This window comes from Lissotriton helveticus, chromosome 10 (assembly GCF_964261635.1).
Source record: "Lissotriton helveticus chromosome 10, aLisHel1.1, whole genome shotgun sequence".
In the NCBI taxonomy this organism is placed as follows: Eukaryota; Metazoa; Chordata; class Amphibia; order Caudata; family Salamandridae; genus Lissotriton; species Lissotriton helveticus.
In genome coordinates this window covers 372901084-372923837 of record NC_136071.1, presented here as the reverse complement: position 1 = coordinate 372923837, position 22754 = coordinate 372901084, and the positions used below count along the sequence as shown (strand labels likewise).

The window sequence follows — 22754 nt, the reverse complement described above, 5'->3', positions numbered from 1 at the left end:
AGAGTACATTTACAGAAACAGAAAGTCAACCCACTCTATCAATGTTCTGGTAATCTGTGATGGCAACAACATAATCAGAGACATTGTGGCCAAGTTCCCAGGAAGTACCCACGACTCCTACTTCTTTCAGAACAGTGGCATCTATACACGCCTGACGGCCGGGGAATTTGGTGAAGGATACCTGCTAGGTAAAACACTGTGACACACCCTGATAGATATTGCAGATGTATGTGTATGTGTGCATGTGAGTAAAGACTTTCTCATTTACAAATAGGGGATAGTGCATTTGCCGTCCGCTCATTCATCCTGACACCCTACCTCAACCCTTCAACCCCCAGCCAGAGACGATACAGCGTGGCACACAAATCCACTAGGAACGTTGTGGAGCGCACCTTTGGGCTGTTAAAAAGCAGGTTCCGCTGCCTCCACAAAAGTGGAGGGGCACGGCAGTACTCACCAGTCATCTGCTGTAAGATAATTGCAACTTGTGCAATGTTGCACAACCTTGCTACAAAGAAGGGCACAGAGGTGGAATTGAGCGACTATGAGGACCACGATGATGAACATGCACTCCCTGAACCAAACACAGCAGGAGTTGCGCCACCAACGGATGGCAGAAAAAAACGGGCAGAGATCACACAGAACTTTTTTTGAGTAAGTAAAGAGACACAGACAGGTGGAGCATGTACCCAACGTAGTTTAATATTTGGAACTATGCAGATACTCAAAAGCACAAATGTGCAACACAAATGTCATCCATTTAATAATGGTAGTCCTGGCTTGCTTCCCCATTTAAAGTCATGGAGTGTGGGCTGTATAAGTCATTTACGGCCACGCCTACCAGTGCCAGATGAAAGTGGCCAGCTGTCCTCACTGGGTGTTTGGGCTGTTGTCTCACCATGGCACCTGCTGCTCCTCCGTGTCTCAACAACAGGGGGGCTTGTCATGCTGCTCCTACTGGTGCTTTCCTCACTTTCTGGTACATCCAGAGCAGCAGTTTGTGCTGTCTGTGCATTAAGCAGCACCTCTACAGCACTGGTCATCCTTGCAAAGTCCCTAGACACCTCATTGCTGCTGAGTGTTAGTCCCTCTTGCATGTTGATGCATCCTCTGCATAGAAGTGAAGTGGCTGTGGCCAGGCGGTTCATTGCCTTAGTTTGTTGCTCCACATGCTGCCTTTCCTTGTGCCTTGCTAACATGTCCTGGTCCAGTTTAGTGCACAGAAGCTGCACCAATTGGCCATCTGCAGCATCCCTGCAGCCATCTCCCTCATACCTGATACCATCTCTTTGTTCTCATCAACCAGTGCACTGATGCCCTTCCCTATGTTTTCCATATTTGTATTCAGGTGCCTCATCTGGCGTTGCACAGACTGGATGGCCTTCCACTGCATTCTTTGAATCTTTACCATGCTACCCTCCAGCCCAGGGAAGACACTGGGACCTTCCACATGTTGTGCAGCACTGCTATATCTGGGCCTGTGGCATCTGGTACCTGTACGGGCACCCTCTGCACTGGACTGCTGTGTGGCAGTGCTTCCTTCCCCAGCCAAGGTTTGAGTGTCATTGATAGAGATCGCAGGTCACCCGGCCAATAATTTCACCATACACGTACCGGGCCCATATACCTTTCAATTTATCATATACATTAATCGGGTGACCTTACACTCTACTACCAGTAACCCTGAGTCCTTTCCTATTTATTTCTCGTGTACCCGACTTACCAATCCACCTTTAACGGGTACCTATGACCACAATGGATCAGGGAGCTAGCTGTGAAAGAAAGGCAGACAACCAAAATACCAACATATACTCTTATACTTTCATTAAATAACCACAGACTACTGGGAAGTTTTAAAGTTTTATCTAGAATTCAGATTCGGAAAGCATACAGTTTACAACTAAAAGGCAATCAATAATCAAAATAACGAACAGCACATAACCATAGAGAAAGTAAATCGAGGCAACCATTTATGAGTCTATAGGAAGATAAGGACATGAGAAATGCTAAATAGATTTCAAGAATGGAGCTTAAGAAAGTATAACTATAAATGGGCAAATTTATGCACGTAGTAGAGTTTCACTACGGGAAAAATACTCCAAGGTTTGGATAAGGGTTTGGGAAATCCTATACATCTATCGGAAGGGTAAAAATTGGAACACGCTATAGTTCTAGAAACTTTGCTTTAATAAATTCTAGAGGAGAAAATTATAAACTACATCTATATTTTCATAAACGGTATGAAGAATCGTGCTTAAAGGAAGGGTAACATAGGAACATGCTAGAAAACAGCAATAACGTATGAGCTTTCTTTCAGTAGCTTTGCGAAAGCATGGAAAATCAATTATGAGCAAGAGTATGTCTTTATTAAAGCAAAATACAGAAAATAGAAAGTGCAGTATAGAGTTTCAGCACTATGGGGCTCATTAGGATGGCGGCCTAGAGTAGGAGGGACCGTCCGCATGGGCTGCGGCGTTCCCTCCGTGGAAATTAGGATGTGACCGCCGACCTGGCGGTCACATCCTGGATCTTTAACATTGCGGCGGGTGCAGCTTCAAGCTGCACCCGCCGCAATGTTAAAAAAGCATACATTGCATATGTATGCAGCAAGCAGCAGGCACCGCGCGGTGCCTGCCACTTGCTGCATACATATGCAGGGGGGTACCATAGGTACCCCCCATGTGCACCCCCCACCCCCCCCGTCACGGGCCCCCGCAGTGAATCACTGTATGCTTTTACACGGCGGAATATCCACCGTGTAAAGGCATGTCTTACTCTGCATCCTAATATGGTGGACGGTGTCTGAGAGACACCGTCACCATATTACAGCTTTTCCGCCGCGTTGTAAGCCAACCGCGGCGGACAAGCTGCGGACGGAAACCAGGACCCACCAGCCATCCTAATGTGGCGGTGGGTCTTTGGTCGGTCCGCTGCGGTTTTTCCGCATCCTCCGGGCCGGCGGTTGATTCCGCCGGCCCAGAGGATGCGGAAAAACCGCAATCCTAATGAGCCCCTATATATTTACCTAGAATGGTGTGAAGACCAACCCTGGCCACGGATCAGTCAAGGACAGGAAAAACCCCAAGGAAGGACAGTCATCAATGGGACAGCAGGTGCAGAATGGACACCCCAGGACAGGACAGGAAACCTAGATTAGGATCAGGACAGGACCACCAAGGAACGACCAGCACCCGCAGTTTGGAAGCAACGCCTGCGCTCCACCCTCTCTGCAGCAATCGGCCAGAACCCCGATTGGGTTATCGAACTCCCCAGCAAAGTGCTCCGCCCGCACTTAAGGTTTAGTAAAACCTCTAGAGTCTATGGTATATTTCGGACAGAGTGCTCCGCAGCGCTCTGTATTCAGTCGCCTATTGAGTGCGTTGGGTCAGTGACAGGTCAGCTATTCGGACAAGTCGGACAAATTCTCTAGCTAAACCTAGGCTAGTTATACTGTTTGCGGGTCAGTGTACCACCCCCCAAATGTTGCAAGTGTCAGAATCCTCAATTTCGATTGGTCCCTAAGTAGGATAGGTCAACACACCAATCAGAAAAAACTTCTACAATGCCACAGTTGCATGTTTTTGGGACCGCCTAGCAAATTTGGGGTTCCCATGAGATACTCTACAGAATACAATGAAACCTATTACAAAGTATCTATTGCAGAACAGTTAGTCGCTTCGGCTGGGTGAAGGTGCATCTTCCCAGGCACATCTTGGCCGCCACCTCTGGTTGGCAGTCGTTCAATGTCACCGGCCGAAGACAGACATGCGCAGAAAAGCATTTCAATATGGCTGCTCGGGTGTCCCTCAGACCCTCAATATCGCGGTACATGAAAAGTAAGCGAAAACAAATTAAAACATAGAAAATAAATGAATACACTGTATACCATGAATAGCTACTCTATACCCCTTTAACTGTAATATACTAATGCGTGAGTGTTTTAGTGCAGACAGACAATAACATAAAACATTTGCGCAAGCTTCACCATGTGAGAATACAGACAGCCATCTTAAAAGCAAGTGCGCAAGCGCAAAGTTTCCCACCAGAACTGCAAGTGCGTCACGTCACGTGAGTGTGACTAACGCCTGCGCAGAAAGAAACCCGCCAAGCAGCGGCCATTTTTAGGAACAATCGTTATTGAGTTAGTAAACACATATGCAAGCGTCTCTAGGACACCCCAAATGTCAGAATAAAGGGAAATTAGTAAGACTAACAGGTTGAATTACATGGTTATAGGTTATTCGAGGTTAATGAGCACGAGCAAGTCGCTTAACGTGCGAATTCTTGCTCCATCAATCCCCTCTTTGATGATATTTACTATCATCATAACTAATGGAATCAGATGCCAACTTTTCTTTCACACTTTGTACATTTCAATTTCTTCCAACATTCGGTTCAATTTTTCCTTAACGTCTTTGGTAGGGTGAGAATTTTTCACCCTTTTGTAAATCTGATTATTCTGTTCTTCCAATTCAAGTTCATCCACACTCCTTTTCACACCTCTCTTATTCACAGTATACTTCTTTTGGTGTTTGCGACATTTGCAACAGACAAATATAAGGGATATGATGAAACTTATTACTGCAATTGGCATCAGCACCTTAAACAACAACCCTTTACCTAAACTAGAAAACCAATGACCTATAGAGGAGAGACCATCAGTGAGTCTCTTCCAGGCACTGTCAACCTCCAGTGGTTTGAGTACCTTTTCCAAATTTGTAATGTTCCTCACACACTTTTTTATTTGTACACTTTTATCCGGTATGTAAGTGCAACAATGTTGCGCTTTCAACATCCGGCAGACTCCGCCCTCTTTTGCTAATAAGGTATCAAGCGCAAGTCTGTTCTGTAAAACCATAGATCTGATCGCAACCATTTCGGGATTGACCATCAGAAATCCATGAGCTGTGTCAGTAGACAACAGATCCACTATTGTGGACAATTTGTAAATTCTGTGTGTGTTCAGAACCACTCCCACTCCAGGTATCAGTGCACTAAAAATACTACCCATTATTTCACCTACGCTTTCCCTTTTACTACGCACTAAGCCATTAGTGTATTCACTGCTTCCAGCAATTTCATTCACATGGTATATTTTCGGGAAGACAATGCCAAAGTAGCAGCTTCCATACCAGTGATCCGGCAATTTGAAATAAGCCTTGTTTCCACATATATAAAAAATTCCGGGAAACACAGGTTCTGACCCATTTTTAAAACCCCAACCTCCAATTACCTTGTAATTGTGCTCACATTGACTGGAACCAATGAAAATGTTATTATAATAACTAGTCTTTTCACGGTGAAGACAGAGTTTCCCTTTTCTCTCGAAATCCAGCAACAAAGCAGGACCACTCCCACCATTTGAGGTGCTTTCCATGTTTTCAGCCCATTTAGGAGCTTTCTGCCTTTTGTCATTTGCCTTTCTTTGGAAACTTTCCCTTCTTTTCTCTGCCATGTTTAAAAAAAAATTCTCTTGTTCATGTAATGAACAGGTCAAGTTATCTCTGTGTGCTTCACCTAAATCTATGGTACCTATAGTCAGGAAGTATTCTCCCATATAACGTGTAACGTCACTTTTAGTATGTACAGGATTCAGATTTCCATGTATAGGAAGTTCAGAAAATATTACGTCAGAGTTTGAGTAGTAGTACTGTAACGGTCCTCTTTTGTAAAATAAACTAGCTAAAATACTACAGGAAATTCCATAAGTCAAGGGCAGGTGATGATAAGTCACGCCTTCAGCTACAGAAGTAGGTAGCTTCATGCAGACATAACAGTCCTCTATTTCCATAGTTTCTACGTAATGTACTAAAAGGTTAGCAAATACATTTAGATGAGTCTGGTTCTTGATTCCGTGATAATGTAGTCCTTCCTCATCTGGTGCTTCTAAGTCTGGTTTTGTTTGTTTGAGGCTAAGTGTTTTCTCACTACACTTCGCGTTGTCAGTTCTTCAGTGTCTTTTGTCACAGTCTGTGTAGGGTCAATATTAGTGTTTTTGCTCACCATATATGGAATAAAAACTGTTAGTCCTATCCATAATATTAACACTAAAGCTACACTACATATGCATACTTTGCAGCATGTCTTACAACAATTACGTCTAGGCCTTCCATTCACATTTGGATCAGACATTTTTGCTCAGAAGAAGTTCTCAACCCCTCTTTGTAACTTTGCACAGGTAGCTTACACTCAGCAACTTCAGGTTGGTTCGTCTTCTTCGGCAGACTGATCAGCCGTCTGTTCTTCGTCACTTTCGTCAGTTATATCAAGATCCTCAAATTCCTCCAATATCAAAAAAGTCCATTCAGGATCCTGATATTTTTTGTTTAGTCTTTTTATTCGGTCACTTCTTCTTTTGGAGCTTTCTCCAGCCTGCTCTGCTATACAAGAACTTTTTCTTCTTTGCTCAAGCTTTTCTTCTACTGTTTTTAGTCTCAGTCTCAGTCTCTTAATATATCTTGGTTCAGTATGTTTCTTTTTCTTGAGTCTTTTAGCTGGCACTGTAGTTTGGCTTTCTTCTAATGCCCTCTTATTTTTGTTTGTTTGTGGCACTTCTTCTTCTTCTTCTTGTTCCCTTCCTGGCTGACTAGTCCCAGGTCTTTCTTCAGTTTCTTCTGCCTGGTCACTAAGCTGGCCTTGTTCAGGTGTATACTTGATTTGGATTTTGGGCGTTTCTATTTCTGTGTCCTGAACACGTTCTTCTAATTCTATCTGGTCCTGTTCAAGCACTTCGAACCTTTGATTTTCTACCGCTTGAACTTTCGCCCTAATTTCTGTCTGTCCCTTTTCAATCTCAGGAGTTTGTGGAGGTGTGTCGATCACTTGTTCTGTCCCTATCTGATCTTCTTCTCCTTCAGATTTTACCTCGATTTCGATAATCTGATTGTCTTCTCCTATTCCTGTCTCGTCCTCACTATTCCACTCTCTGTCTGCGTAGGTTTGACTTCTTGTTCTGATTGGGTCATCGGTCAGGTCGATTATGGGTATCCACTCATCTTGACTGGTGCTCGGTTGTTCTTCATCAGCTACTTCGGAACCCACGTCTGGAGACTCCTCAGCTGGGCAACCTTCAGCATCAGTCTTCTCTTCGTCTCTTATTACCTTCTTGGTATGGCTGGCATGGATCCACTTTGGAACGCCGGCACACTTCACCGCTGTCGTGGTCACCAGTATCACTTGGCGTTGTTGTCCCCACTTCGGTGCAAGGCAATTTGAACGAGTATGTTTCTTGAGTACAACCCAGTCACCTGGAACCAATTTATGGACTGGAGTTGTTGGGTTGGCGACGGCGTCCTCCCCAATCTGGCGAGAGATAAAACGCACTTGGTCACCTAGTTGCTTGCAGTATTCAAGTACCAAATCATCAGAAATGCTTAACAGTTTGTATCCTGGTACCCATGCCTGTCTCATCACTCTTCCCATCAGGATTTCATGGGGACTCAGGCCTGTTTTTCGGTCTGGAATACTTCGGATTCCCATCAGAACAAGAGGCAAAGCATCTATCCAGTTCATGCCAGTAGATTCACACATCTTTCCTAATCTCGATTTGATGGTGCCATTTATTTGTTCCACCACTCCAGAAGCCTCTGGACGATATGCACAGTGCAGCTTTTGTGTAATCTTGAATGCTTTACAGAGCTGATCAATTACCTAAATTTGGAAATGCCCACCTCTATCTGATTCAATTGTGACTGGAACCCCGTACCTAGGTATTAACTCTCGTAGTAACAATTTGGCTACAGTCATGGCGTCATTCTTTTTGGCTGGGTAAGCTACCACCCGTTTTGAAAACATGCAGACAATGACAAGGACGTATCTCATTCCTTTACAAAGGGGCAATTGAATAAAGTCTATCTGTAATCTTACAAAGGGACCTCCTGATTTCCCAATTTTTCCCAATTCAACTACTGTTCTTTTCCCAGCGTTGAACCGCTGACATGTCAAACACCTCTGGCAAAGGGACTCTGCTACCTTCCTGAACTTCGGGTTGTACCAAGTTTGTTGGAAAACCAGAACCATGGCATCTCTGCCAACGTGTGCATCTCCATGCATCAATCTGGCCATAGAAGCAAGCAAGCGTCTAGGCAACGCAGGCATACTGTCAGGGCCCACAATGATACCATCCTCTCTTCTCTGTCGACAACCAAGCTTTCTCCATTTTTCCTTTTCCTTTAGTGGTGCAGCATACTGCCAATCTCTCAATTCCTCCCATGTAGGCACCTCTTCAAACACCATAAGTTGGCAGCTGTTTCCATATTCCCCCAACTTAATATTTACAGACATTCGATGTCTGGCACAATGTTGGGCCACTTCATCAGCATATCTATTTCCCACTGTCACATGATCAGTGCCAGATTTGTGAGCAGCACATTTTACCACTGCCAATTCTTTTGGTAACTGGATGGCATCCAGTAATTCTTGTACAACTTTTCCATTTCTGATAGGAGTACCTGAAGAAGTCAGGAACTCTCTTTGTAGCCACAATTGGCCTAAGTCATGCACAACCCCATAACAGTATTGACTGTCAGTATATACTGTTATTCTTTTGTTTTTCCCAATTTTACAGGCCCTTGTCAATGCAATCAATTCGGCTACTTGTGCAGACTTTACTCCAAATAAACAGGATGCTTCTATAGTGCGTTTTACCGTGACTACAGAATAAGCAGCACTTAGGCCTACAAGTTCGTGTCTCAGATATGAGCCATCTACAAACAGCTCACAATCTTCTACAGGCAGGGGCATTTCTTTGATATCTGGGCATGGTTTAGTACTGAACTCAGTTAGGTCAATGCAATCATGCTCGACCTCTCCTTTTGCTTCTGTAATCAGTGACTCAGGCAACAAGGTTGCTGGATTCAATATGTTACACCGAGTAATGACTACATTTGCAGCGCCTACTAGGATCCTTTCGTACTTAGTCAGCCGACTAGGTGTGAGATACTGGGTTTTTGTTCTGGTCAGTAGGATTACAACTGCATGTGGAACATACACGGTTACAGGATGTCCCATAATAATGGATTCACTTTGCTCAAGACTCGTGCAAATTGCAGCTACAGCTTTTAGACATCCAGGTAATCCAGCAGCCACTGGATCTAAAGTGGCAGAAAAATATGCCACTGGATGTCTAGTCAACCCATGGGCTTGGGTTAGGACCGACAGTGCACAATTGTCTTGTGTGTCACAAAACAATGAAAATTCCTTAGAATAGTCAGGCATGCCTAAAGCAGGGGCTGTACACAGACATTCTCGTAATTTAGTAAATGCTGTCATGCTCTCCTCATCCCATTCCACTGGGTCCTTTGCTCCTTTCTTTGTCATTTTTATTAAAGGCTTTGCTAGGACTGCAAATCCCACAATCCATTGCCTGCAGTAGCCTACGACTCCAAGGAACATTCTAACTTCTTTCTGAGTACGGGGTAACTGCATGTTTCGAATTATTCTGACTCTCTCTGAAGTAACCTTCCTGATGCCTTTTTCTATCTGGTGCCCCAGATATTTTACCGACTTGGTACAGAACTGAAGTTTCTCAGGTGATACTTTATGTCCTCCTTCGCCCAGATGGTTCAGAAGGGCATTGGTGTCAACAACACAGTCTTTCTGACTCTTAGACGCCACCAAGAGGTCGTCTATGTATTGCACCAAAACTGAGTTTCCAGGTAAAGTTAAAGATTCAAGGCACTTTTCAAAATCTGATTAAAGATCGAGGGGCTTTCAGTGTACCCCTGGGGGACACGATTCCAAACGAACACGTGATTGTCGAAAGCAAATGAGAAAAGAAATTTGCTATCTGGATGTAAAGGAATGGAAAGAATGCATGACATAGGTCAATCACGGTGAACCATTCAGCATCCCAGGGGATCTGATACAGAATCACTGCTGGGTTCGGAACAATAGGACAGCAGGGAACAACTATTTTGTTTACCTTTCTCAGGTCCTGCACTACTCTGTACTTGCCACTAGGTTTCTTGATTCCAATTATGGGTGAGTTACACGGGCTACTCATCACTTCTTGTATGATGTTTGCTTCCAATAATCTTTTTATTTCAATGGCAACTCCTGCTCTAACTTCTGCACTCATTTTGTATGGCTTGGTATTGGGGTAAACTGCATTTTCTTTCATGGCTATTTTGATGGGGTATACATTTGCCATTAGACCTACATCCTTTCCAGTAAAGTCCCATACTTCTGGTTTCACTGTCTTTTGGAGTTCTTCGGGTAAATCTTGTATAGTAAACTGTTTAATTTCTGAGTCAGGTCTGATTAACATTAACTTGTATATTCCATCTTCGTCTGGGGTTTGAATTTCGACGCCTTTTGGTGTGCAAAAGATGGTGCAATTCATTTTACACAACAAATCACGTCCCAGTAAGTTTACTGGACTGGTGTCACAAACTACAAATCTATGCATTTCTTTGAAATTGCCTATTGTGATCGCCATGGGCTCAGTAACTGGGGTACTAATCAATTGATTAGATACACCCACTACTTGGATTGCTTCTCCCGAGAGGGGTAGGTTTGGAACGTCTGCTGTCCTCACCGTAGAACGGGTAGCACCAGTGTCCAACAGAAAGGTGACATCATTGCCTTCAACCTTTCCTTCAATGTATGGCCCTGACTGGTCTACCGGCAAGGAGGCACCAAGCACGCACTCCTCGTCCTCCCCCCTCGGGCCCCGTCAGTATTGGTCGTCACAGAAAAAAGTGTCATTCAACAGAAATTGCGAAGTTGCTGCATTTCTATCCTCATTTCCTCCCCAGATCTCTATGTCATCACCCTGCGGTGTTTTCCCTTTATAATTCGGTTTAGGTGCACGGGGCAACTGACTCGCCTTTACCTGTTGCTGGGTCTTTCTTGGTCTTTCATTCTGCGTCTGTGGATTTAAATCAGTGTTTTGGAGGTTACCATTCTGTAAATATGGACACTTGTCTCTCCAGTGCCCGTTTCTCCGCACTGGTGACAGGGAAATTTATTTTTAGCTTCTTCTCGACTCATTTTCCCTCTGGGCTTCCCTCCTCCCCCAGAACCTTGATTTTGGGAATTTTTATGCATTTTACCTAATTGTTTTTCCTGCTGTTCCGCTAGTTTTACTTGTGCCCACATAACTTTTTCCTTCAGAGCCTTTCGCTTGTCTGCCATCTCGTCCTCGCAATACTTAGCGTATCGCAAGACTTCATCTATTTTCTTAGACTGCCAACAGATTTTATTGTCTTTGATCCACTGACAAATTTCAGGTCTTAAACTGTTTACAAACCTGTAAATGAAGTGGGTCATATCCTTCATCTCGATGTTATCTATACCGCTGTACGTTTTAAACACCTGTAACAGTCTTTCATAGAAGGAGTGCACAGTCTCATCCCTTTCCTGCGTGGTTCTATCTATCTTGGTCCAATCAGTTTCCTTTACAGGCACCTTTTTCTTTAGGTGTAACATGACCTGGTCGTATTTTCTCATCACCTCATCAGAGGGAGCTCCTGTAGCAGGGTCCCTCGTATATTCTTTATTAGGCCAATCAACGGCAATTTTACATTCGGTCCATAAATCCACAGTAACCACTATGTCGAAAAACCCATCCAGGTCTTTCCATAGGCATTTTTGCACCTTCACAAACCTTTCCACTTGCCTGTACCATTCCACAGGCTTCTCTCGCAATTTCGGAAAGTCATTTGTAAAGGACACAATATCCTGTCGGGACCATGGAACGTGCACATATTTTCCACCTGGCACTTCTCGCATGGGGTATAACTGTTCTGGCTTGTCTGTTTCCCTTAAAGCAAATTCTGAAGTCGGCTGTTTGGACCTAACCTCTTCTTTTTTCTTTGCCCACCTGGCTTTCCACTTTTCTACATCTCCCCATTTTTGCAACACGGTCAACAATTCTTTGATCTGAACCTTCTTTCCTGACACATTCATATTTTCCAGATCCTTGTCTGAGAAATCTGCTCTGTAGGGCTTTTGTAATGGCTTTGATTTGGAAATATGTGTTCCCATACTAGCCGCAGTGTCCGTTAATTTTTCATGGAGCACTTTGGTATTACTGGTAAGACTCTTGCAGATAACCAGCAGCTCTTCCTCGGAAAAGGTATTTAATCTGTCTAACCCCACATTCCGGCTGTCAGTTCTTCCATTTCAATTCTTAATTTATAAATATCTAATTGTTTGGTCTGAGGAGTTTGTCTCTCTAATTCCCGACTCCATCTCTCAATCTCTTCAGGAGTTACCAATGTGACACTCTTGGTGCCCGTAGTCGATTCCATTTGAATCTCTCTCGTATTGAAAGGATTATATCTCTTCTGCAAACTCCTTCCCGGGTTCCTAATTGGTAAATCCATTAAAGAAGCTTCAGATTCACATTCGCTCGTCTGATCATCTACAATTAAGGGCCCCCCTCGGTGCTGTACTACTATCGGGGTAATAGTTGGGGCTTGTGGACTCACTTGTCTATCCCCATACAAAGGAACAACAGGTCCAATAGTTACTGGGATTGTCAAGGCTTCGGGGCTTGTATTTAACTGGGAGAGTTTCTGAATGATCTCGGTTCTCTGTTTGGCTAGAGCCTCTCGCTCTGTTTCCTCCAATAACCGTTCTAGGGATTTCTCATGCAATACCTGTGGAGTCAAAGTTGGAGCACAACTCGGGGCAGTGGGATGCGTCGTACTTGGTCCTTCACCATAATTAGGTTTTGGGAAACAGCTTCCTGTATTTAAGGCTCTCGGTCCTCCCTCATAAGGAGGTCTTGAACCGAAATCTCTGTCACCTGAATATCTTGATTCCCCACTAAATGGTGGTCTTAGACAGGCGCCTCCGGCACCTATAAGTCCTAGGCCCTCGCTATAGGAAGGTATTTGACAGCTATCTCTTGGGTTTCTAGATCCGCTCCCTTCCTGACACGGGGGACCTTGGGAATCCCCTACACTAGATGATCTGGGTCCTTCATTATAAGGAGGCGGACTTTTCATAAACATGTCATCTAATAATTCATCATCTGACTCCCCAAGGGGCACCCAATGTTTGCATTTTTCTGTCTTTTTCTCTCCCCCAGGACCACCCATTGGCATCATTGGAAACAATCCTTCCACAATCATATTCTGCCTCCACTGTTTCATCTTTTTATCACGGGTCTCTTGTTTTAACTTCGGATAAAATTTTGTTAACCCCTTGTCCAATCGGGGCTTGTCTCTTTCAAAAGCCTAGGTCTGGGATGTAAGTCATTCATTCGGGTTCTCAAATTGAATAGAATTCTACCATTAAATGTACCTTCTAACGGAAAAGCCAAAATTCCGTCGTCTTTTGTGTATTCCGCCCAATTTTCCAACCATACACATGAGTGGTACCCTTTATCAAACATCATGAAAGATGCAGGAGTATTAGGTGGCGGAATAACAACATCTTCTCTAGTTTTTATAGGTTTGTCCTTTTTGAAATAATTCTTCACCTTATTTACAAGGGACAATTTTCTCTTGTTCCCATACATGATGCTGGTGTTATGCCCTTTCCACTGATCGTTTTCAAACCCTAACTGTCGTGGATCAGGTCTAGTATTCAGTCTATACGTGTGCCACATACGACTTCTGCGAGCGACTTTGTTTACAAATCACTCCCAATCCAAATGCGCCTTTTATTTTCGTGCAACCAATAGAATGCACGAGTTCAAAAATTTCGACCAATGGGTGCGCGGCCTTTCGCGAGACAGGTTCTCACACTTCAGCACTCACCCCTCCTTTACAATTTCAGCTCCGCTACACACCCGCTGTTTCAACCAAATACCAGCGCGGCACAGAGTGACGTCAGAGCAGCTCCGCGACTGACTCCCTCCTTTACAAGGTAACGGAAACTTGATTTCTCTTTTAAAGTGCAAATGCTTTAGTTATTTAACAACGAAAACACATTCGCCACTGTACTCGAGTGTCTAGAAAGGAAAGATTATGTTTTACTGCAAGTAAACCTCTTCTGTCTACTTTTCACACACTACGGATAGATCTCTTCCGCCTATCCTTCACTCAAGCATTAGGGAACCTACTACTCCTTTTGACTCATCCACTTCTTTCCGGGATATATGCTAAGTCTAAAGTTTCGCTAGCGAACCCCTTGGCTGTCACTCAAGCTCCGACGATCCTGCTACTCCTTCCGGTGTGACCCTTACTAGGGTATATCACAATAGAAGTTTTGCCAGCGAACTCATTGCTATCATTTATTCAGACATATATTCAAAAAACCCTAATTAGTGCTTCCAGTTTTGCCTAACCTGCACTCATTTTCCTAGAGCCAGTGACCTCACCACGGCGTGGATTCTCTTTACCACCCACTATTCAATTCCCCGGGGATTCCAGACAAACACTAAACAATTACTAACGAGTGGGTTAATACATTTATCAATATAACAATAAGAAAAACAATTTAAAACATTTCATAATTTTCAAAAGCAATAACACATTTGTAAATACGTTCAAACGTTTTTAGCAGCAAGATTTTCAAAATTAGCAGCAATAACTTTTTAGCAGCATCCGACCTATCTACCTATCTTAACTAGTTCTACCTAACTTTACCTAGTCCCTAACCATAGCTACCAGAAAATTACTGATAGAGATCGCAGGTCACCCGGCCAATAATTTCACCATACACGTACCGAGGCCCATATACCTTTCAATTTATCATATACATTAATCCGGTGACCTTACACTCTACTACCAGTAACCCTGAGTCCTTTCCTATTTATTTCTCGTGTACCCGACTTACCAATCCACCTTTAATGGGTACCTATGACCACAATGGATCAGGGAGCTAGCTGTGAAAGAAAGGCAGACAACCAAAATACCAACATATACTCTTATACTTTCATTAAATAACCACAGACTACTGGGAAATTTTAAAGTTTTATCTAGAATTCAGATTCGTAAAGCATACAGTTTACAACTAAAAGGCAATCAATAATCAAAATAACGAACAGCACATAACCCTAGAGAAAGTAAATCAGGGCAACCATTTATGAGTCTATAGGAAGATAAGGACATGAGAAATGCTAAATAGATTTCAATAATGGAGCTTAAGAAAGTATAACTATAAATGGGCAAATGTATGCACGTACTAGAGTTTCACTACGGGAAAAATACTCCAAGGTTTGGATAATGGTTTGGGAAATCCTATACATCTATCGGAAGGGTAAAAATTGGAACACGCTATAGTTCTAGAAACTTTGCTTCAATAAATTCTAGAGGAGAAAATGATAAACTACATCTATATTTTCATAAACGGTATGAAGAATTGTGCTTAAAGGAAGGGTAACATAGGAACATGCTAGAAAATAGCAATAACGTATGAGCTTTCTTTCAGTAGCTTTGCGAAAGCATGGAAAATCAATTATGAGCAAGAGAATGTCTTTATTAAAGCAAAAGACAGAAAATAGAAAGTGCTGTATAGAGTTTCAGCACTATATATTTACCTAGAATGGTGTGAAGACCAACCCTGGCCATGGATCAGTCAAGGACAGGAAAAACTCCAAGGAAGGACAGTCATCAATGGGACAGCAGGTGCAGAATGGACACCCCAGGACAGGACAGGAAACCCAGATTAGGATCAGCACAGGACCACCAAGGAACGACCAGCACCCGCAGTTTGGAAGCAACGCCTGCGCTCCACCCTATCTACAGCTATTGGCCAGAACCCCGATTGGGTTATCGAACTCCCCAGTAAAACCTCTAGAGTCTATGGTATATTTCGGACAGAGTGCTCCGCAGCGCTCTGTATTCAGTCGCCTATTTAGTGCGTTGGGTCAGTGACAGGTCAGCTATTCGGACAAGTCGGACAAATTCTCTAGCTAAACCTAGGCTAGTTATACTGTTTGCGGGTCAGTGTACCACTCCCCAAATGTTGCAAGTGTCAGAATCCCCAATTTCGATTGGTCCCTAAGTAGGATAGGTCAACACACCAATCAGAACAAACTTCTACAATGCCACATTTGCATGTTTTTGGGACCGCCTAGCAAATTTGGGGTTCCCATGAGATACTCTACAGAATACAATGAAACCTATTACAAAGTATCTATTGCAGAACAGTTAGTCGCTTCGGATGTGTGAAGGTGCATCTTCCCAGGCACATCTTGGCCGCCACCTCTGGTTGGCAGTCGTTCAATGTCACCGGCCGAAGACAGACATGCGCAGAAAAGCATTTCAATATGGCTGCTCGGGTGTCCCTCAGACCCTCAATATCGCGGTACATGAAAAGTAAGCGAAAACAAATTAAAACATAGAAAATAAATGAATACACTGTATACCATGAATAGCTACTCTATACCCCTTTAACTGTAATATACTAATGCGTGAGTGTTTTAGTACAGACAGACAATAACATAAAACATTTGCGCAAGCTTCACCATGTGAGAATACAGACAGCCATCTTAAAAGCAAGTGCGCAAGCGCAAAGTTTCCCATCAGAACTGCAAGTGCATCACGTCACGTGAGTGTGACTAACGCATGCGCAGAAATAAACCCGCCAAGCAGCGGCCATTTTTAGGAACAATCGTTATTGAGTTAGTAAACACATATGCAAGCGTCTCTAGGACACCCCAAATGTCAGAATAAAGGGAAATTAGTAAGACTAACAGGTTGAATTACATGGTTATAGGTTATTCGAGGTTCATGAGTACGAGCAAGTCGCGTAACGTGCGAATTCTTGCTCCATCATCATCCCCCTCCATTTCCCCTGCTGAAGTTTCCATTTCAACCAGTGGAACAACTGCATGCCTCCTGCTCTTTTGAGGTGCAGGTATTGTTTGCGGCAGTGACGCAGGAAGTTCAGGTGAGGACAGTAGCAGACGGGATCCTGAAGGTTCTAGGGACGCCTGCAGATGTGGAGACATTTCATGGTCTTGGGATGGTGGCAGTGGTGTTGGTGCACCAGTGTCCTCTGTGACATTCTCTGCACTTGTGCCTGCCTCCTGGCTGTCATCCCTCTGTGGTGCAATGGCTTCCTTCACCCTGGTATCCCTGCAAGAGGTCTTGCCTGTGGACATAAAAGCGTACATTAGCTCTGTGCTCCTGCCTCACTGCTTCTACAATTAAATTATTCTCACTGAAACACTGTACATATTGCCTCAGCTTGATTATGACTGATATGTTTTGCCTAACTTGTTGCTTGCTGTGCTGTATGACATGGTAGGTCTTTCAATGACTACATGTCCCATAATGCATTGCTCCTGTATAGTGCTACCTCTACTGGAGTGGGGTAAACTTTGCCACACAGGGAAAAGGGAAGGTGATGGGGTGGGAGTGATTGCTGTGCATGCGTCTTACCTTTTCTGGTGGCAGTTCTGGCTGAGCCGCCTGCATCTCCCAGTCCACAGACGCTCTCTGGTTCAATGGTGGACCCCACCAGCTCCTCCAGCTCAGTCAGGGGAGTTGCACGGTTCTTCCCTCGTCCAGTTTTTTTTTGCCTCTTTGTGGAGCTCTGCAATTTTCTTATTAGTCATGCTCCTGAGGTCATACCACCTCTTTTTCAGGTGATCTATGTCCCTTGGAGTCACTCCTACAGCATTCACCTTCTACTGTATTTCCGGCCAAATCTTACTTTTGACAGATTCAGCCACAGTCAGGAACTGCTTTCCAAACAATTTCTGGTGTTCTTTAACCACCTCCTCCATGAGTACCTGCAGCTCCATTGTGCTAAATTTTATTTTTCTCTTCCTCTCTGGAAGTTCCTTTTCACTGCTGCATGCCATTTTCCAACTTTAAAAGCACAAACGTTTTCCTGTGGCTCAGGGACTCAGCTCTTCTTTCACAGCCTCTCCAGAAGCTTCTAATTACTTCCAGCTGCCTGGGTGTAGCCACTTCCTGGTTGGGAGGGGGTGGGTGGTAGCACCTGATTGTCTGACTCCTAAGTTTCACTTTTCTTTCCTTTCCGATTCGGTATTTACCGAATCGGTATTTACCGAATCTGTATTTCCCATTCATTCCTATGGGCCAAAAGGTCCATAGGATTGAATGAGAAGTACCGATTCGGTAAATAGCGATTCGGTAAATACCGATTCGGTAAATGCCAATGCGGTAAATTCCCAATGGCAGATACCGAATTTTACCGAATCGGTAAAAAATACTGATTTTTTACGTACATTCCAATTACCGATTCTAAAATACTGAATCGGTAAAATTCGGTATTTTAGAATCGGTAAATTTCAATTACCTACATCTAGCCCCAAATGTGCTGTCAATGCAACATCCGTTCTAAATCCTTTGTCTGAGCTTTAAGCAGTATTTAAACCATCGATGTGCAAAAATGCTTAAATAAACTTACCGGAACATCCAGATCTACCGGAACATCCAGATCGGCTTTTGGAACTGTTTTAAGTTCACCGGTAATGAAAAATGAATGTAATCTCTCACATGTTCTTTCTTTGCAGGCTTTAAAGGAAAGCTCTGGGGAGAGCCGCCGACACAGGAAGAAGAAGGACGACTTCCGGAGGCTCTTGAGGAAATGGGAAACCAGGTAGAATCCTCACAAGGCAGCAGGAGTGGAGCAGGTCCGAAAAAGGCTCCCGAATCAGGTAAGTTCCAGCGGAGCTTCTATTTCAGCGGGGATGGGTCTGAAGGTTCCAACGGTGACGCGACGAAGCGAAGCAACGTTGGAAAGCGGGTGGGGTCTTTATAGCCGCTTGAGCACGAGCATTACACGTGTCTTGTGAACTGCACGTGAATCTACTTGGCAGTTTTTCTTGGGCGTAACCACAAGGCCCACGTGTATTAACTGCTACCTCCAAATAGCGGCAATACTAAATAATACAAAATGAACAGGACTCCAATGTGCAAACAAACACTGCTACCTTCAAATCAAATAGCTGGTGAATAATACAGAGTGTACAATAGTCACAGAATGCACAGGAACCATAACACAAACAAGATTGTAATCCTAGTTCTGCCTACCAATAATCTAACATTCAGATGACAACTAGGATCAACCTCTAACAGTTCCTCCCCCCAAAGGTCGTCTCATGGCCGGTGTTTCTCAGGGTGAAGAGCGTGAAAAGCCTTAACCAATCGTGGGGCATGGACATTGTTTTCAGGTTCCCAGGGTCTCTCCAATGTGTCATAACCCTTCCAATCAATGAAATAGTACAAGCGACCTCGTACGCGCTTTGAATCCATGATCTGTTTCATTTCATATTCTAGGTGGTCTCCTATAACAACAGTTGGGGGGGTTATCGGTTCGTGTGGATGGATTGTGTGGTTTGAGAAGTGATACTTGAAAGACAGGGTGAATAGCGTAGTCTCTGGGTAGATCTAGCCTAATGGAAACTGCATTAAAAAGATGTTCCATTGGAAATGGTCTAATAAATCTTGGTTTGAATTTTTTAGGACCTTCTATCTCAATGTTCCTGGTTGACAACCAGACAAGATCTCCTACCTTGTATGATGGTGTTGGTAGTCTGTGTTTATCAGCTAATTATTTCATCTTAGATTTATTTTTGGCCAGAATCTTTTTGGCTTGTTCTTGGAATTTTTGAAACTCTGCCAGTCTTTCTGAAACGGCGGGCATAATTCGATCGTTATCAGGAAGTGTGACTGGAATAGAACGTGGATGAAGACCAGTTAGGAAATAGAATGGTGAACAATCTAAAGCTGCATGAATGCTATTGTTATATGAGAATTCTGCTACGGTTAACACCTCATCCCATTGTGTTGACAGAGTAGTGGTTGAACAACGTAAACTCTGTTCAAGATATTGGTTTACTTTTTCAGACTGCCCATCAGTCTGAGGGTGAAAGTCAGATGATAATGCTAATTAAATTCCCAACTGATTACTTAGTTGATTTGAAAACCTAGTGAAAAATTGAGGGCCTCTGTCCGAGATAATCTTACTTGGAAGGCTATGGAGTTGAACTACATTGTTCAAAAATATATGGCTAAATTCCATTGGTGATGGTAATTTGCTCAATGGAATTAAATGTCCCATTTTGGATAATAGATTGACCACAACCAACCAGTGGGATTCAGGCAGGTTGAAGAAATCAATAAATCTTCTTAGGGGTCCCACTGATACTTGGTCCTTTTAAACCAACATAGAAGAAATTGCCACAGAAGCTGAAATATAAAATAGCATCTTTATTAACCTCAAATGAGTGAGACTATGTCACACAGAAGCCTTAGCAACTGAATGAAGCAGTCTGAGGAGCAAAACCTTGACTTATAATGAAGTAAATTTGAAATAACCATGTAGCTATAGAGAAAAAAAAATTGGGACACGCTAATAATTCAGACCACCAACTTTAATTTGGCTAAAGGAAGGCGTAAAGAAAAGAAACATCTATATTTTATAGACGGTATTTCACAAGTTGCTCAAAGGAAGGGGAAAAATACAACATGCTAAGAAAAGTACTTTCACGACTTCAGAATTTTGTTACAAGGGAAAAGAAAGAAAGGAACATACACAATTATAACTTTAGCAAGATCTCAGGAAAGTGTAAAGGAAAAGAACGCAAGTGTGTTTCCTTCACAGATTTATATTTACCTAGAACGGTGTGGAGACCAACCCTGGCCACGGGTCACTTAAGGACAGTAGGAACCCCAAGGAAATGCAGTTGCCAGTAGGCCAGCAGGTGCAGAATGGAAACCCAGGACAGGAAAACCAGATTAGGATCAGGACAGGACCACCAAAGTTGAGACCAGCACCCGCAGTTCAGTTGCAACGCCTGCGCTACACCCTCTCTGCAGCTATCAGTCAAAACACCGATTGGGTTCTCGAATTCAGTCAGTCAGTCAGGATTCTTTATTCGATGATTAAAAATCACAATTCAAGTACAAACATATAATATACGCTCCTTTTAAAATACAATTAAACAGCATGAATCCTAACATTTATACACACATAATCACAATATGTTAAAAAGACGTTACTAGCCGTTAAAACCTATCATCGAAGTTTCACAGTCCCCCCACCCTCTCTGGTTGCCCTTAATCGAACTGTTACTTTGATAAAATTAATGATACAGCACAATGTAAGGGGGTCGGTCGCTTGTTGCAGAAAGATCAAAGCCTCTTGAGCACATTTCATATTAGATTGTTTTAAAATATCAACCAAAAATCTACGCCTAGGCTCTGAATAAAGTGGACATAATACAAAATTAAGGGAATCCTGCGGAGACCTATTGTCGCAGCGCAGGTTCCCTTCTGCTCAATTGTAGATGAATACCCTAGTGGTGACGCCAATAAATATGGTAATAGATTGAGCCTAAAACGACTCATTAAAAACCTGTCCTGGGCATTGTGTATCAAATATAAATAAGGTTCCATTCCTTCTGTGATCTTTACAAGGTTATAAGCACACACAGTCGTTTTAGCCCTTTCCAGTTCTGTTCTCTGTGTAACTTTGCGTGCCAAAAACGCCTTTTTTACAATCATTTTATGCTGAGGAATAATCGCTGCCGGGTCGGCAAAGAGATTCCCGAAGCCCAGAATGTCTAATGCATACTTAACATAAATGAGCCACGGGATTCGCATCCATTTATCTCTGCCCAGGCAGTCGTTCATGATTTCCCTGCTTATAGTCGCCTCTGAGTTAACCCATATTTTTAGCCAGGCTAAAATTGGCCTAACCTTCACCAGATCTTCAAGTTGGGGTATCCCTAACTCCCTGTGTGCAATTACTGCAGCTAGACTTTGTGGGGCTTTCAGGATGGATCGCAAGTGTTTGTTCTCCTCCCGCTGCAGTTGGCAGGTATTCACGAAGCCCCACACCTCTGCCCAATAAGTAACTTTAGAGCAACACATGGAGTTATACAGGTTAAGCACCTGTTCCGGACACCATCTCCCCAACCTTCGTCCATAACCTGCAATTGCGCCGTTAGTGGCATTCATCTTACGGCAGCGCTCTTCCACCAGGCAGTTGAATATTAATGACCCGTCAAATAGTAAGCCCAGATACGAGAATGATTTAACTTTCTCTATCTTATGGCTCCCTATTGTGAAGGAATATTTGTTGCAGGGTTTGTTGCCGACAGATAAGACGTAAGATTTACCCAAATTGACAGACAGGTCTAATGAGCCCATAAAAGATACGAAACCATCAATTAAAATCTGTAGACTCTTTGGTGTGCGTCCGAGGAGGACCGCGTCATCTGCGTAAAGTAACACAGGGACATGACGCGACCCTACTCGTGGACAATCGGATCTCAGCTGTAAAAGATGCTGCTCCAAATTGTTAATATAGAGAGAGTAGGAAGGGCACCAAAATGCAACCTTGACGTACCCCGCTTTTGCAGGGGAAGGAATCAGTGCGTCCCCCCCTCCATATTATACCGAACCAGCGCTGAGGTGCTGCTATGCAATTCTCTTAGGATGGTAATAAGGCCGACCTCTATCCCCATTCTGGTCATCATGTCCCAAAGCTTGACCCTATTTACATGGTCGAAGGCAGCTACCAAATCCATGAACCCCATGTAAATGGATTCATTACTAGCCTTCGTGTATTTGGCTGCTAGCATGTAGAGGTTCAAGCATTGGTCACTCGTGGACCGGCCCATCCTGAAACCGTACTGAGTGTCTGAGATAATGTTGTTTGTCTCTGTCCACTCAGACAAACGGTTTAGTATCACCCTTCCCAAGATTTTGGCGAATACATTGATCAAAGAGATCGGGCGATAACATTGGGGGTCGTCCCTGTTTCCCTTTTTAAAAATAGGGACAATAATAGCCGTTGACCAGGAGAGCGGCAAGCCACAGCAAATTGCTTTGTTAATAACCCTAGTCATTATAGGGGCCCATAATTCCACA

General features: G+C 43.5%; 1 protein-coding gene across 8 annotated transcripts in view; it reads left to right on the top strand.

The window, feature by feature from the left end:
- The window catches only part of LOC144784029 (uncharacterized), a 517674-nt gene that overhangs the window by 417483 nt on the left and 77437 nt on the right, over window positions 1–22754 (top strand). For 7 of the 8 annotated variants that reach the window (XR_013601611.1, XR_013601612.1, XR_013601613.1 and 4 more), the window contains one exon: window positions 18389–18532. The exons of the other annotated variant lie outside the window; for it this stretch is intronic. Coding sequence is in view for 4 of the 7 variants with exons in the window: in XM_078662732.1 (XP_078518858.1) it covers window positions 18389–18532 (144 nt within the window). In the remaining 3 variants the exon portion in view is untranslated. The remainder of the gene's footprint in view (window positions 1–18388; window positions 18533–22754) is intronic. 8 annotated transcript variants of the gene reach the window in all.